General features: G+C 39.3%; 1 protein-coding gene across 1 annotated transcript in view; it reads right to left on the reverse strand.

Moving 5' to 3' along the window:
• Positions 1 to 267: 267 nt before the first annotated feature.
• NDNF (neuron derived neurotrophic factor) overlaps positions 268 to 18,198 on the reverse strand; it is a 38,235-nt gene continuing 20,304 nt past the window's right edge. The window contains exons 2-4 of the mRNA XM_058549764.1: positions 10,194 to 10,382; positions 3,857 to 3,981; positions 268 to 2,153 (exon numbers count right to left, since the gene is read on the reverse strand). Of these exons, the coding sequence (XP_058405747.1) occupies positions 760 to 2,153; positions 3,857 to 3,981; positions 10,194 to 10,381 (1,707 nt within the window). The 5' untranslated portion in view covers position 10,382 and the 3' untranslated portion in view covers positions 268 to 759. The remainder of the gene's footprint in view (positions 2,154 to 3,856; positions 3,982 to 10,193; positions 10,383 to 18,198) is intronic.

The following is an 18,198-nucleotide window of genomic DNA, read 5'->3' on the forward strand; positions in this document are numbered from 1 at the left end:
GAGAGATGCAGCATGCCCTTTATAACTATTAAAAAAGGGTCAATTCTGGTGCCAAATTACATAAAGACACAGTTTTGGGGACAGAATAGAAATTGAATACACCAAGGTAGCTGCTTGGGAAAAAGAACATTATATACTCTAATATCTTTAATTTTATGTACATGAATATAATGTATGTCAACTTTGTACATGAGATACATACAGTATTTAAACATTTTACTCAACAGATAAGAATTTACAATAGCAATATAACTGACTAGAGGCCTGTCCACTTAATATACTTAGATTAGATCTGTACTTCAACAGGAAAAGAATTTAATAGTTTACAATCATAGAAACACTGACATTTGAAACAAGACTTTATAAAATAATTTATATATATCCTAGCATCTATAGAGAGGAATGATTTGCATTTGTGGATGTGTGCAATGAATAGAATATTTTAAATTTTTAGGTAATAAAATAATTTAGAAGCGGTTCATGCAGTGGTCAAAGCGAGGGATGGCAGTTCCTTCAAGATGTCCTCTATCTTTGACATCAGTGGCCATCAGACGCACACTAGGTACCATGGGGGCACACTAGGACAAGTCCCTCCAACAATTACTTATATAAACACCAATATACACAAGTTGATATCCTTCATTCCACAGTACAAGTTTGGGTCACAACTTCTCTCAGCTGTGGGAGTAGTCAGTCTACACTTAAAGTGATATAATGTCCCTCCTGGAGTTCTACGTAATATATCTCTAGACAAGGTAACTAACAGAACTTCCTGGTTTTCACGACTTTACTCTGATACTTCACAGAGTGCCCCCCAGGTCCTATGACATAAACATCCAGCAGGTAAGATTTTCCAGGCTGAAGACCTTTAATTGTTTCTGTGGTCACTGCTTTTTGCAGGTTTTGACTGTGGAAATATTTACAGAGGACCTTTTCTGATTTCTTCCTTATATCTGGTCCCAGGCACTGGTTTTGTTCTCTTCTCTTCTGGTCTTCATTGTAGTTTTCATCCACTTCCTTTTTGTAGATGCAAAACTTGTTCCTTTCCTGAGTGCCCAGCCAAGCCACGGTGGCCGAAGAACAGGTGCGGAGCTTGTCGAAGGCTTTGATTCTCGTGTCTTCAGGGAGAGAGGGAAAAGACTGCTTACCAGGCCTTGTGGTGGCTAGGATTTTCAACATAGATGCTCCTTTCTTGTTTCCTTTCAGTCGAATGAGATATTTTGCTTTAGGTTTTCCTCTAAGCTGAAGCTGCCGAATGCCCTCCACATTCTGAGACAGAAGAAGTTTCCCATCCCTTCTCACTTGGATTTGGACAGCGTCCAGACAAGAGTGGATAAAGAAGGTGACTTTTTGGTGAGAAGAGACTGGAGCAAACCGTAGAAACTTCGCTCCCTTCCTTTTAACAAAGACATCTGTAACTTTCCCATCTTTTAGCTCAACTGTCTTCTGTTTCGCTTCTTCCTTGGTCCTGGCAAAGGTGCCTACGTAAGCAGTACTCATGTTGCTGTTGCTGTTGGCCACGAAGACGTCAAAGTAGTACTGCGTGTCGGGTTTCAGATCCGAGACGGTGAAGATGTTCTTGTTTCCTATGCAGATTTTCTGAATGTCCACCTTGGGCCTGGAGTAGACATGCCGGCCCAGTTTTGGAGAAGGCTTTGTTAAGAAGCTGCGTTCTTTACCAGAATTATCTGAAGGAAATCCAAAGTGGGCAAAGTCAAAGGGGCTGAAGTCCAGACCAGGTTTGGGCGCCATCATAAAAGCATCATCCGCACTCAGTTTTGCTTCCACTGCACAGAGACTTTTGAAATTGTGCTCTTTGTTGATGACCACACAGTACTGAATGGGCTGTTTCAGCAAAGAGGCTGTGGGGCTCGGTTTCCAGGCCAAAGTGACCGTGGTGCGGCCCAGGGAGGTAACGTCTACCCTTGGGTCATAAGGTAACTCGGGGTAGGGCTGATCAGACTCTGGAGTTGTGGTGGCATAGACTTTGAAATGGGTGTCTTTCTCTGTTGAAAGAAGCTCCAACTGATATAAACCAGATGGAGAACTTGAAGATATAAAACACTCCACATCGTTGCCTTTGTAGGAGAATAACTCTGTGCCTTCCTCATTAATGATCTGCTGCTTCTGCTGCTCCAGAGGCTCTGGATCACCTAGAAGACACAAGAGAAGCACAGGATACACGTCAGGGCATATGCTGTGGCTTGCCAACCTTAAGTTGTGTTTTTAAGACTATCTTAGTTTTTCTCCATATAAAAATAACAAATGATCCTAGTAGAAAATTGGGAAATGGAGAACAAGATAAAAAATCGTCCATTAATTCAAGATCCAGAGACAGTCCTTTATTAATATTTTGGGTTATTTCCATCCAGTCTTTTCTTTCACATATTTTTATGCAATTGATATTATTCTCTTATTTTTCTCTGTAACTTAATAACATTTATTATCATGCATATATGTACCTAGACAAACCTCCATGTTTGAATCTTGTTTTTCTCTTTCAATATTATATCATAAAAAATAACACTGTTGGTTAATTTTTTGACCATTATAAATAATGCTCTTATATATGTGTAAGGCTTTTCTGATTTTAAGTTCTTTCTTCAGGACAGACTCCAGTTAGTGGAATTTTTAGGTCAATGACTGCAAACCTTTTAGAGATTAATCCCTACTGTCAATCTGCTTATCGAAAGGATTCTGTCGGTTTGCATTTTGACTGGCCAGCCATTTCACTGATTTCACTTTTACTAGTAGGACTGGGCAATCTCATTAATATATAGAATGTAAAGCACCAGTAGAGACCTAATTTTCAATGTATAGAACATGTGTCCAGGAGTAATGTAGGGGAAGTATTGAAACCAAACTGATTTTTTCCATCTTCTGTTAGTGTTCATATCAGATATCACACATACATCTGTGTGTAGGTTTAAGGTTAGAGGCCCTGGAGAGGACTGGGTAGCCAAAGTGGGAATGAACCTTTTCCAGCTTGTCTCTGCAGATTGAGAGTGAGGTATATAGGATTTCATATTCCTAAACCACGAGATTAACACAATCATCATGTGACTATTCATCTTCTCCATCTCAGTCTCATCACTCCCCCTATGCACTGTCAACGTTTTCCTAATGACAGGGTTCCCTTCATCACTGTGAGTATCACAGCTTGCTAGCACCCTTTGCTTGGCACCCATGGTCAAGCCTTCACCTTTAAACTATGATGTCTTTGCCCCTTAAAGGGAGCAGCATCACTCCAGGGCCTCAGACAGACTCTTCTCATTTCCTGGTAGCTTGTTATTTGCTTTCCACCACCTACATCTTCTTAAAGGTGTAACTCACTCCTCCTACTGACTGTCTTCTCCTCCTGGACTTCTAGTGGTGCTGAATGCCCTTTGCTTCTCTCTGTTTCCACACTTTACTCCCCAGAGATGAGAGGTTTGTAACCTTGGCTGTATATCAGAATCTCCTGGGGGCACCTTTTAACAGTCCCAATGTCCAGACTACACTTCAGGGCAATTAAATCAGAACCTCTGAGGGTAGAATGCAGACATCGATAGTATTTAAAGCCCCCAGTGGTGATTCCAATATTCAAGCAAGACTGCAAACCACAGCCAGAGAAGCTAATCCAAACCTCTTGTCTTTTCCTTGCTCCTCAGTCCCCACACCCGTCTCTCCTAACCTGTTATTTTACCAAGATCACTGTCATCTGATGCCATCCCCCATTTCCCTCATCTCCATCACAAAATTCCCACTTCACCTATGCGTCTATGCTGATTTTCCTTACTAACAGAGCGCTGTATGTTTCATGAGCCTTTTAGCCATCCATGTAGAGGTCCAGGGCCACATCTGTCACCCTGCTTACCTGAGCCTTCCCCGCTTGCCTCTTCGGGCAGCTCCTGGAGGCCCAGCTTCCACTCTAAAGGTGCATCGCAGGGAGTCACCGTGACTGATAACGGAGTATTGTCTTCCTCAACCATGAAGAAGTACCTGTGGGAACATGGACCACTCAGACTGAGATAATTCATTCTAACACTTACAATCATGACTGACTGGAAAAATCACTTGGTTTAATTTTTATTCCTTTAACAGAGAATAAAACTAGCTGTTTGACACAAATCACGATACTTTCAGCATTATCTGTGGAAGTCCCATAGCCCAACCAGGTAATTATGCAACCAGATTTACCATCAACACAGTGTGAAACAATATAAAGACGTTGAACCAAAACGTCTTATTTGGGTATTATTTGAGTTAAGAATCAACATTTACTGGTTTTGGGGTGTTATTTACCATAGGCCCTGCCACTGCAAAGTAAGTCACAACCAAGAGGAATTTCCATCTATGTTGCCCTCCAGGTGCTGTGTTTTCCATAAATTTGGTGACAAATTTGTAAGTTACCCTGAGGGCACTGTAACATCATCACCAACTATTTCAAAAGATCATTTTCACAGCATTGTAATTCTAAAATGCATGTTGGTCTCTGGCAAAATAACCCTGTATTCATGTTTTTACATAGTGACTTTATTCACAGCTTTACTACTCCATATCTTTTTGGATAGAGGTATTTAATCACCATTTGTGAAACGTTTTTAAAAAGTGAAGATCACTGTGTTAGTCAGTGGAAAGACCCATTTCTCTGTCACTAAGATTGTTACTGCACAAAATTGGGATTCTGTTGCCCAACGTGCATAAAAAACCCAATTATTACAGCATCAGCTTTTGGGAAAAGAAATCAGCTTTATTGCTAAATTGATCTGTAAGGAGACAGAGTCATATGCTCTCAGATCTGTCTCCCCACCCTGGGCTTGGGGCAAAATTTATGGGATGAAGGGCAGGGCGGTCTGAAATGTGGAGATAGATGATTGGAGGTAAGGAGAAGTGAGGTAATTGATGATCTGTGCAAGCATAGACAAGCTTCTGTTCTTCATAGGATGCATGTTCACAAAGTGGTGGTGTTAGTATGATCTGAGGGTGGAGTCTTTAGCTCTTTGACATCAACAAGGTCACTTATCGGGCATTTGCGCAGGCCCAGTTGATGGGCTGGTGAACTGGACAAGGGATCTCAGTTCCTGAAAAATCACTCAATTACTCTGTTGATAAGATGGGGTCAGTTGAATTGGTCCCAAAGTGTCTGTGGTTACAAGATTTTATGTTGAATTAAATTATCTGGTGATTTTTAAAACAAATTTCAAAAAATCAAAACATTCTGCTCTATGCTATCCTTTCAGATTTTTTTTATGATGACTCAAAAGACTTTAAGGAGAATAAAAATATTGCCTCACTGTAACAATGCTATATATTCTTATTCTGAATAACTTAGATGGTTTCATTTAATTATTTTTCAAAGCCTATAATCTTGCAAATGAGGAAACAGTGGTGTCAGGTCTAGCGAGCCCAGAGTTACTCACTGGTTCCACGGCAAAGAATAAGCAAGTTTTACCTCCTGTAGATTGTACCTCCTGGGTGTCTCTTTCCTCTCCATCCTCTCCATATCCATCACCAACAGCCTCTCCAAACTGCCCCCGATAGCCCTCTACTCCATCAGTCTCCTCTGCGCTTCCTTCTCACCTCCCAACCTCTAACCCACGGAGTGAAGGACGGTCTGTGCTCGCATATCTCTTCTCTAACTATGCTCATTCCCTGTGCGATCTCACCCAGGCTCATGGCTTTAACCTCTTGTATGTCAACAACTCCCAAATTTCAATTGTCAGCCTGAACTGTTACCTAAATTTTAGATACGACTATCTTCTTGCCATCTTCACTTAGATATTATTGAGAATTTCACACTTAAGGTATCTAATCCAAAGTTCTGATTCTCTTCCCCAAATCAGCTTCTCCTGCTGTCTGTCTCTTCTCAGTAAATGCCAACCCCAACCTTCCAGTTGCTCAGGACAAACATTTTAGAGTCATTCCTGACTTTTTCTCTCTCTTCCACTCCGCATACACTGAATCAGCAGATATTTTTGGCTCCACCTTTGGCTCCCAAGAATCCGTCACTTTGTTCCACTTTCCCTGTTGCCACCTGATCCAAGCCACCATTCTTTCTTGCCTGAGCATTGCCATCGCCTTCTGACTGGTCTCCTTGTTTCCACTTTGACCCCCTTCATTTATGGACCCCCTTCCAGGTGATGTGATCCTTTTATACCCAAGTCAGAACACTCCCTGCCGCTCCAAACACTCTAAGAGCTTCTCCTTTCATTCAGAGCAAGAGCCATAGAACTTGCAATGATGTCGGTCCCCAACCAAATCTCTAAACTCGCCTCCTGCTGCTCTCTCCCTCCTTTACGCAGCTCCTTGCCATCTTTGGAACATCTAGGGCGCACTGGTGCCTCAGGGCCTGTGCCCTTGCTGTTCCTCCACCTGAGGCGCTCATCCTCCAGGTGACCCTGTTCGCCCCATCACTTCCTCAGCTCTCTACTCAAGCCCCGTCTTGCCACAGACCTACTCTCACTGCTTATGTCAAAGATCACCTTCCTACCCAGGAAGCTCTCTTTCACCCCTCTTAATTTTTCTCCAAAGCACTTATCACTACCTGACATACTAGATATTCCTTTGTTTATGTTTTTACGTTTTCATCTCCCCCAACTAGAATGAAAGCTACAAGAGGGCAGAGCTTTTGGTTCATTGATGAAAACTTAGACACTAAGAAAATTCTTAATAAACATGTGTTGAATGCATTAATGAATAGGTTTAGATTTTAGTTTTTGGGGAAAGTCCTTAATTGTTCACCGAGTCTAAAACTTCCTCAGTGGTGGGGCCCCTGCCTATCTCACTGTCATGTCACTGTCCCTTTTGCTTTCTGTGCTCAAACCACAAAGGGCTTCTCTAGTTCCCAGACCCTACCCCGTCTTAGAGCCACTGAGATGTTGTTTTCTCTGTCTGAAATACACCCCTTTGCCCTTACTAATATTTAAACGTCACTTCTGCAGGGATACCTTTTCTGACTCCTCATTCTGGATCAGGTTCTCTTACACACACTCAGAGTTACCTATACTTTTTACTTTGGGCATTTATTGCAATTTGTAACTATATATTTATATTATTATTTGATTAATGTCATTTTCCCCACAAGGGCCCACTTAGAGATCGTTTTCCCATGTCCTTGTAGTTCCAGCATTTAGCACAGATTTTTGCATGTAGTAGGTACTTGGTAAACATTTTTTAATGACTGAATTACTAAATGAATGAATAAAACTGAAGAACTCTAACACCAACCTTATTGTTCTAGCCTGAGCACACTTACACCTAGAGTCTGTTTCTATCTGAAGATACAGAATCCGAAATGGAAATATATGTACTTTCCCCCCTCACTATTCAAAGATGAATGAGGAGATGGAGGGTGGAGATACGGCTCTGGGAGGACAAATAAAGACTCTATAAAAGCAAAAACAACTTGTTCATAGAATAGTAAAGTTAGACAATCATCCAGACAAAATAACTAGATGATTGAATTGTTTACTGTATGGAAATTTCATGTATCATAAGCATCCGAAAGACAGGTGTCAGATGGTTTAATTTTCAATTCAGTCCACTTTTTGGAGAGTAAAACTTTGTTCCTTTGGCCAGGTTGCATGGGAGATATTAACCACATACACACAACCGAGCCTATCTAAATCACAAAGAAATGAGTATGACAAAATAATTTATTTGACTTCAAGTAAGCAAAAAAATATTCAAAACTTTTGTTTTTATTTGCTTTTGGTTTTTATGTGGGTAGCAGAGCTAACCAATGCTGAAGCAGAAATCAATGTGCAAGTTCATCTATCACCTTCTATTCTCATTTCAAACAAGAAAGTAGTTTATTTCCCAAAGTAAGCAACTCTGTCTTATTAACTTAAAATATAGGCCATAAGTAACCAATGACAAATAAAACCATTGCATTCCACAAGGTAATCATTATACACATAAAACAGCAGGGCGTTCCTCTAAGTCAACATTTTCATATGGAAGCACTTATGATTAGGGATAAAAGATAATCTGAACAAAGTTTAACGATCTGACAAACATTTATTGTCTACCATGCGCAGAGCACTCGTGGAGAGGGCAGCAGTCAGAGATGATGGGGCCTGCGCTGTGTGCTGCAGGTATTTACTGGCTAGTGAGGGAGGCAGAAATGAGATGAATATGCTCCAAATTATAATGCCAAAGCTGAAGGATAAACACTCTGTGAACTATTTAGACTTTGGAATTTACGTATAAACATAGGCATAATTAATGAATTTGTTGTCTTTGATATCGACTGTGGCCAAACTTTATCTGGAATTTCATCTTCAGCTGTAATATCAACAATGTCTAAGTGTGCCTCTCATTGCATATTTCAGCTCTAGAAATGATGTTTCTATTGTGGCTGCAATTCTTTACTTAACTAGTGTAACTTAACATTTCATCCAAATGTAAATATCAAAGCCCTCAATCATTATTTGTGGAAAAAAAGAAAGCATGAACAAACAAACGAAAGAAAATCAGAGGAAGGAAAGGAGTATGTGCTGACTGTTTTCAAATGTCTTGTAATAAAAACACGTGGTTTCAAAGAAAAAAATGTAATTTTTAAGACAACTTTTAGAACTAAAATTTATTATTTTTTTTGTGTGTGTGAGGAAGATCAGCCGTGAGCTAACATCCCATGCCAATCCTCTTCTTTTTTGCGGAGGAAGATTGGCTCTGGGCTAACATCCGTGCCCATCTTCCTCTACTTTATATGGGACGCCGCTACAGCGTGGCTTGACAGGAGGCTCATTGGTGCATGCCTGGGATCTGAACCGGCGAACCCTGGGCCACTGGAGCAGAGCACACACACTTAACCACTGCGCCACCAGGCCAGCCCCAAAACTTATTTAATTTTTAAGAGACTAGAATATTTGATTCAATGATATGATTACATGATGTGGAATACTGTATTTAAAAATACACTGCAAAGCAGTGCACAAGTGCTTTTGGGAAATCACAGTAATTTTTAAAGAAAAATTTCAATTCATTCAAAAATTTCAAGAGAGAAAATAATATGAAAAGCAAAATGTGTTCAGCAAGAATTCAGCTGATATTGAAGACATTTGAATTATTAGGACTGCCTCCTATGCCCTTTCCTGTTTTCACAGAGTGAGCATAGTGAGTACGAGGACACTGAGTTCTTTCAATGGAATCATCCTTGCATTTTGTGCCTTCACTCTTATGTCACTGAAATGACATAACTGAACTGTCATTGACATAAGTTATGTCAATGCTATAAACTGAATGTCATTGAAAGATTCATAATTATTTTATATATTACTGATAAGTCAGTTCCTAATCTATTACATTCATTCAAACAAATAATTTCATTCAGGTTGGGCTGAAATGATACCCAAACAATATGTCATGTCAGTCAAAATAGGAAAACTGATCACCTGCTATCATTCAGACTGACCAGATGGTAAGAAGACTGGGCCATTACGCAGAAGGGATGCACTATCTTCCATTAGTACTGCCCATCAAAGCTGAAGTGACAGGAGAAAAATGACCTAATGACTTGACACAGCTCAATCTTTGGAAAATGGATTATTGATGATGTGACATGGTTTTATCCTTTGGAATGCCAATGTATCCCAGGTTAAAAGGAGAAATTGTTTTTAAAATATGGTAGAGAGAGGTTTGGGCATTGAAAAGTAAGTAATACAATTAGTTTATATGCTATATATACATATATTTATTTATATGATTTGTATGTAATTTTTAAAGGTCAAAATATTTAGAAGCATTATGTGAGCCCAATTTGTTGATGCTGGAGTAAAGGTAAATGAACAGTGTCAATATTTATGACTATTTGGTTTGATTCTCTCAGAATCTGATCCTATTGGTCAAAGAAATATTATTTTTATAAGACAGCACAAACCCTTGAAGAATCACATGTACTCAATTTCATTTTAATCTTACAGAGTCTTTCTTAGAAATTTCCTACTGTCCTGAAGAAAACAATCATTCCAAAATGTAAGAAATGCAAAGATTGCCCTCTCCACCCAAAATGAGATCAAAATCGGCAAGAATCAAAGAGCCTCAAATTTTATGTTTGGAAGTTGCACCACCATTTTTTTTCTTACATAGAGAAAATAGACAATGCTATTCAGAGGCTGATTGCACATTTTCTAAACTAAGTCTAAAAGATTACTTTCTTTTTTAAAGGCATCTTTTATGAGCTTATTGATAAAGTACTAAAGGAAGAATACCTTTTAGGTGTGTCTCTAAAGAGATAACTGCTAATTTCAGCTCCATCTGGAATTACTGACGAATCATGAAAAAATGCCTTGTCCCGGATCTGCATCTGAAAAAGTTCCTCATCTCTAGTGGGTAACTTCTGAGTCCTTGAGCTGAGTGGTAACAGCAGCCACAGCAGACACCAGTGGAGAGGCACCATCCTGGGGCAACAGAAATGCACGCTTAGGTTAGTTCTGCAGGCAGACACTGGGCAAGCTGCAAACTTTCTAAAGGGTTAACACTATTTTAGTTTTGACAGAAAGTAGAGCTGTATTATGTATTTTAGATACATGCACATGGTCTTGAAGTTCAGATATTCAAAAGATTTTGAAACCAAAGGACTCTTGGTGCATTATTTCCCTGGGTATTCAGAGAAAATCCCCACTTCATTATGGCAGAAGCCAATACGGTCATTGTAGATATCTGTATACAAAGGTCTCAAAGCTTGAACCATAACATATGTCACAGACACTCACTGAGAGACAGAAAATTACCACTGCACAATTATGTTTATTCTTCCTTGAAGTTTGACTAAGGATTATACATGTATAGTATTATTCTTATTCCTAAAATCAGATTTTCATAAAGCAGAGATTTTTAGAGATTATAAAGAGAGATTTAACTTTCTGATAGGTTGAGTAATTTGTCCAAAATCACAAGGTGAGTTGTTCGCCAATGCCTAATTATTATAGATAACCAGGCTCTTCAACACAACATTTATATATAAACTTTTACCATATTAGAAAGTGGGCTTGGATTCCCACTCTTGGATCAAGTAAGACCATTGGAAAGTTGTATAGTTAGGTCATTTGTCTTCACCTCCAGCAGAGTTATGTATTTTCAACTCCAACAGAGTATTTTCATTGAGTTACATTTTGATGTTCATCACTGACTTTCATCAAAGATCCTCTAAATAATTACGGATTGTCCTCTACTGCACTTTGCTGGAGGGATGTTGCAAGGACACCATCTTCTGCCTGTCTCAGCATCCCCAACAGGAAGCCTCAAGTAGGCAAGATCTTTTCATGTCAAGCATTAGTGAAAGGCTTTGCTTCCTCTGAGGACTTGGTGCCTTTTTTCCTCACAGACAGAATGATGTAAGGAGTTGTTTCCCTTACCTCTTTGACAACACACATCAGGGAATTCAAGCATTAGGGAAATATAGTGTTTTTACATTTAAGTACCTTAAATAGTGAAAAAGTCAAATGCAAATATTTGTGATAATTTGAAATAAAGTAAATGCCAGTTTTATTTCTAAATAGTCATTACTATAGCTATGAGGTCACCTCTACTTAAACCATCATTTGACTTTAATTTTATCTTTCTTTGAGTTCTATCAAAGATAGATTCATACAACTGAAAATCTTTTGAAGAGAATAAGCTTTTCTTTTTTATGAGAGTGTGAGAAGCAGTTTCTTCACAGTGAGCTTACTCAAAACGTTCATTTAACTTCTCTTTTTTTTGACAGTTTTCTCTGCCATGTGTTCTGCAGTTTTCCATATAAAATATCTGCAGTAATTGAGAGTTCCTATGTACAAACCATGGGGCTGACTTCACTAACTGCATTATTGCACTTAGTCCTCACAAGAACATTGTGAAGTAGGTACGATTCTTATGTAAGAACAAACCTCCTTTTACATAAGCAGAGAAAGGATATAAATCCACGTGCATCTGACTGCAGAGCCCAAACGTTTATCCTTTATACTCTCTCTCAAGAAGGCCCTAATAACTTCTCACAGGAGGCTCGGATTTCCCACCCTCATTTCTCAATTGTATTGTAATTGAAGGAAAACTTCACTGAGAGCTAAGAACCTTGACTTTTCAGTTTCAGTTCCTAATTAGATGTGTAAACTTAGGCAATTGACTTAACCACTCTGGACCTCAATTTTCTGAAGGGTTTGGAGAGATGATGTCTAAAACTCTCTCAACTCTGAAAATGAGTGATGATTCTGAGACTGAATACCAAACTCCTCTTGCCACCTAGCTAGCCGTTTAGGAAGAAGACGAGGCCTCCTCAAGGTTCATTGAATAATCTGTCCCTCAGACATCCAGACGACTGTCAAGGTGAAATCCAAGGGAAGCTGGGGAAACAGCAGGAGCTCACGTGAGTTACTAACAGCAGACAACGTCACATCTACACAGGATGCCTGGACGGATCAAAATCAAAAATCAGGGAACCTATTTGAAACAAATAGGAACGTGGTGGACTAAACTGGATGGGACCTCCACTCACAGCCCTGAATCCCTCCCCTCTGATGCCCTTCCTCCTGTAGCTAACAGAAATGGAAGATCTGAATGGAATTTGATATGCTGCCCCGGTTAAAAAATACTTATTATTTCAGCATAACAAAACATATTCAGTTTACTTTGTAGTAACATCCCTGAAGCTTTGCCTCCTGAGAGCAGAAGAGACCAGACAATAAAATATGTCTCTTTAGAAATGGTTAGAACTTGGCTTTCCACACTTATTAGGAACTGAGAGCAGACATGCCACGGCAGCGCTTGAGCGAGATGCTGCACGTATTTGCCCTAGAACCACTCACGGGCAGCCTCACCCCATCAGGCCCCGTGTTTGCACAGAAAGCTGTCAGTCGCACAGTACCATGTACCATTGAGCAGGATGAGCTGCCCAATGCCCTGGGAAATTTGGGATATTTAGGTCAGCCCAAGAGTTAGAGAGCTACCTAGTTATGATTGGTGGGAATTTTCCCAGCATCCTCAGCTGCCCGTGGGAAGAACTTTCTCTTTATGAAATCAGCTAATGATAAGAGAGGAATCTTGAGTTAATAACAACATTAGTAAATTTTGTTCTGTACATGCTGCACGCCAGGCACTCTTCTAGGTGCTTTATATATATCATCTCACGCAATGCTAGCAACAACCCTATGATGTAGGCATTATCGCTTTTTTCGTTTCAAAAATGATCACACTGAGGCATGGACAGGTAAGATCATACACTGAAAACAATATAGTGTGAGAAATATGAACCATTTATCATGAGAGACTGTAAAAATGTGGTAAATATGATTATCATATATTCCCCACATCAGCTACTTAGAAATTTAATATTTAGTCAAGTGAACAACTTCAGATGATGGGATTATGCCGAGTAAGTGTTGAGAGACAATTCTCCATGGGTCTCTGCACTTGTTTTTGCATATCTTGAGAGCAGAAGAACTGCCTGCCTTTGTTCCCGATTATCTTTTCAAGGATGTTTGTGTAGTGAACAGCCTTGGAAGATAAAGCCTCTGGAGTGAAAAGCAGGCATGATTACTACCCATTGTAAAAGATCTGGGTTCCTTACGCTCAGGGCTCCTCTCTGGTGATAAACCCCACCATATGGGCTGGTGCCATCGGTCCTCTTCGCATCATCCTATGGGAATTGGGGGTCAGGGAGGCAGTGGGAGAAAATGATGATACTGTGGATTCTGTTATTGCTCTGAGTAATAAAGTCCTTTGTCTCTGACCCAGGGGTCTCGTGCCATCTAGCATCCATGAAACTATGGCAGGCTCACTAGTTAGCTTGCAAGTAGGGTAAAACCCTAAACTTCACAGTTCTTGACACTAGCTTTTACTTATTAAATTACTTTACTGGCTTATCTACCTTACTAGATCAGGTAGACATTTTTATTTAGATTACCACCAATAGGGAATAGACTCAGCAAAATTATGTTTTGCTTTCTTTACAAAAAATATCATAGGGGCCGACCCGGTGGCGCAAGTGGTTAAGTGCGCGCGCTCCGCTGCGGCGGCCCGGGGTTCGCTGGTTCGGATCCCTGGCGCGCACCGACACACTGCTTGGCAAGCCATGCTGTGGCGGCGTCCCATATAAAGCGGAGGAAGATGGGCACAGATGTTAGCCCAGGGCCGTCTTCCTCAGCAAAAAAAGAGGAGGATTGGCGGATGTTAGCACAGGGCTGATCTCCTCACAAAAAAAAAAAAAAAAAAAAAAAAAAAATCATATTTCCCCAGCTAAAATTCTATCACATCACACTTTTTGTTTCTGAAACAATTCTAACCATTTTAATTGCCACATCAACTATGAGCAAAACAGATACTTTTCAGAAAAGTGTTTAAAATGAGTATGATCCCTTTTTTCTTTCCTTTTTATTGTATCTATATGAGAAGATGGATGTTAGCTGAACCTACTGTGGTAATCATTTCACAATATGTGTAAATCAAGCTATCATGCTGTAACCTTACACTTATACAGTGAAGTATGTCAATTATTTCTCAATAAAACTGAAAAAAATTAGCATGATCTCAAAACACATGACTTTATATCCTGTAGGATTATAGTTTTCAAAATGTTATTTAATAACATTCCTCTATTGTTGGCAAAAAACGTACTCAGTTCTTTGGGACAGTTCATTTTGTTCAATTTGATCAGGTTACAGGCAGAAGTTTTTTAACAAAATGTATTTAAAAGGAGCATTGAATATAGCTAATCAAAAAATTATTATGCAGACATATTGTGCATATTTTTACAATTTATATTCACTGATTCAAATTTAAAGCCTTACTTAAATATTGTTTAAAGGGTAGTTTTAAGGTTTTATAGATTTTTCTCCTACCAAAAAACTGTTGTCTCTCAGGCATTCAGCTTAAGAATTAGCCACCTTAAATAAATAACTGAAATACATTCTTCTTAAGAGTAAGCCTTGGGTGAGCCAGTCTATAAGAAAAGACTTTTCTTCTAAGATTACAAAAGTGCCCTCTAATGGCATAAATTTTCCTCTCACCTCTTTTTGTTACGTCTAGGTATCCAGAGCTTATCTCGACAAAGTTTAAATTAAATAACGATTCTCAGAATTTCTCTTTCAGCAGTATTTCTGTTGTCATGGGCATCTGGTGGATAACGTCGGAAACGTGTCTGTACAAGAAATCTTGCTATCTTTCTACAATCAAGGGTCTAGTTCCAACAGAAGTCAAAAGTTGCTGGATGATTCCAAACATTTTTGTTTTGCTAGGCAGATCAACCACCTTGGTTGCACAATTATTCACAGCCCAGAAAAACAAGGTGGTGTTATCCTATCACTGACAAGATTGACTTTGACGGTTTCAGCTGAAAAGTTCTGATGAATCACGAATATAGATGCTAATAGAAAACTCTGATATCGTTCATGTTGTCAGAGGCCTTCTTCATATTTGGCATACACCTTGAGATCCTGTCAAATCTAAAGAGAGAAAGGAAGAAGGACCTAATGATTTGATACACCTCAATCTTTAATCTCAATGATTAATAATCTAGATTATTGGTGATGTGAGATAGTTTTACCCTTTAGAATGCCAATGTGTCCAAGATTAAAAAGAGAAATTGTTTTTGAAACACAATTGTCCAAAGATTAACCATGTGTTCTGTACTTACAAAGGCAGAGAGAGGTGTGGGCACTGAAAAGTAAAAAACTTTAAATATAATTAGTTGATGTGATACATACACACACACGTACATATATTTAAGGTCAAATTATTTAGAAGCATTATGAGTTCAGTTAGGTGATGTTACAGTAGAGGTAAATGAGCAGTGGTTCTAAAAGAAGAAACTTTTACACAGAAAAATTTATTTTTATATTTGCTACTCCCTCTCTGATAAGCGGGTAAACACTATGGCTCAGGAAGAGTGGAGAGGAGTTTTCTTTGAACGTTTTAGGACTATGGTGACCGGGGCTGCTTATCCCACTCGTCTGCTTCACCTTCTCTGCTGGGCTCTCTGCTCCCTCAACCCACACAGGAAAGTGGAGGAGGATGGACTGTGTGGGATGAACCGAAGACCAGTTTTAAAGAAAATGCCAATGAAGGAAAATGAAGCATTGTTATTGTTCCATCAGGGGTAGGGAGCAGAGCAGATGATGAATAACTGAGAACATATAAATAGTTCTAAGACTTTATTTTCAGCATTGATTTGAACTTTTTATTCTACAAAGCCTTTGGTGTAAAGTAAATGGTCAAACTGACCTGGTATATCCTTTTCCTACAAACTCTGGAAATGCTTGAAAATTGTTAAATGGTCCAATGGTAAGCAAAAAAAAGAAAAAGAAAGAAAGAAAAATGAAAGGGAGCTTGAATAATTTACCAATGTATCAACTAAACACCCAGGATGACTTCCATCACCACAAAAACACATTATGCCTAAAAGCAAATAAAACTTGCCCCAGGATGTCTACAGCAGTTCCACTACTGTCATTTTGCAAAATTTATCCTCAATTACATAAGGTCAGTTAGTCAATTTACTATCTTGGTTAAACCACTGGCTCATTTAGTGAAAACAAAAATTTATTGAAATTGTGTAAACAACGATTATAAATAAATCTGTTTAACTTTTTGCTACTTTAAAAAATATATTAAATGGCTTTAGGGCTGGCCCCGTGGCTTAGTGGTTAAGTGTGCGCGCTCTGCTGCTGGCGGCCAGGGTTCGGATCCCGAGCGCGCACCGACGCACCGCTTCTCCAGCCATGCTGAGGCCGCGTCCCACATAACAGCAACTAGAAGGATGTGCAACTATGACATACAATTATCTACTGGGGCTTTGGGGGAAAAATATATATTATATTAAATGGCTTTAACCACAAGTCCTAATTGAGAATCTTGTCTTGAAAGTATGAAAATATTTAAACCACTAATGAGCTTGCCTGTAATATTTATAGACTGCTGTTTAGTTATCTCACTCATGTAAGAAATTTGCAAATCTGATAAACAAAAAGTTCTTTCAGGTTTTCGTTTAACTGTCCAAGGCTCTCTGACTAGAGGTGTCAAATAAACTAAAGGCATTGTGGCCTCTCTCAGCACTCCAGATTCCTCAGAACAGCAGCCCACAGCTCTACCTACTGTGAGTAATATGATGAAAACAAATTCCTCCATCCCTCTACCACCAACCACCCAGGTCCCATAAGTTCCTTGCAGAAACATGTGGATGTATTTGTAAAAAAATGTCATCAAGCTCTTAGAGACATTAGATGTTACAAATCTGAATAAGATCAGATTCATCAGTATAAATTGCCATATACAGGATACAATTTAAAAAACTCATAGCGTTATTAAGATTCACTTAAAAAGTATCTAATGTGCCCAATCCCGTGTAGGCCACAAACATGAAATAAATTTACGATGACCAAAAAGAAGGACGGGCATTCTGAATTTACTTGAGGCAAATGCATCTGGAATAAATGAAATCTAACGTTTAATTACAGAGAGTGGAAAGTGCATGATTATAATTTAGGGAGGATCATTTCAAGGAATGGTCCGCCACAGAGATTTCTGTTATTTTCTTTTTCTTTTCAAATGCAAATATTTAGTCTTTTAACTTCTATTTTTACACTCGAGGGCATTTGTTTTTGGTTGAATCATCCATGCCGCATCTGATAATAAATCTGAAGCATCTGACCTAGCTGTAAAGAAAAAAAGGCAGCCTTGGTTGGGGGAATGGCCCCCATGTCGGTCACAAACGCCCAGCTTGGACATGTAGGTTCCCTTAAGCAGAAACTGAGCAATAAAAAAGCTGAACTCCCAGAAGCTGTTTTGTTTTGTTGTCTTTTGCAAATAATGAAAATGTTAACTGAAATTAGTTGGTCATTCTTATAAATATAGAAATACCCTCTGCTGTGGTTGAAAATTTGAGGGAAATAGAGCATATTGTGGTTTGGTATGTTTCCATATTGGAAAAGGGTGACATGAAGCAGTGGGAAGTAAAGGGCTCCTGGTCTGCCCTAAGGAGCGGTCGCTGGCACGTGCTAGGTGCGTTCTTATTCCGAAATAACTGTAGGGTACACTGCGATACGCTAACTCCCACAGCCCAACAAAGCTCAGGCAGAGTAGGCACAGAATCCAAGGGGTAAAGCTCTCTAAATGCAGGCTGTCATTACACAGTGGAATGATTATTAAGGGTTTTAGAGTTCATTATGTCAATAATCTATGGATTAGGGACCCTTGCATGCATTTCAGCTGCAATGATTCCAACCTCCTCCACCACGTCTCTAAATG

This window comes from Diceros bicornis, chromosome 11, assembly GCF_020826845.1.
Source record: "Diceros bicornis minor isolate mBicDic1 chromosome 11, mDicBic1.mat.cur, whole genome shotgun sequence".
Classification (NCBI taxonomy): Eukaryota; Metazoa; Chordata; class Mammalia; order Perissodactyla; family Rhinocerotidae; genus Diceros; species Diceros bicornis.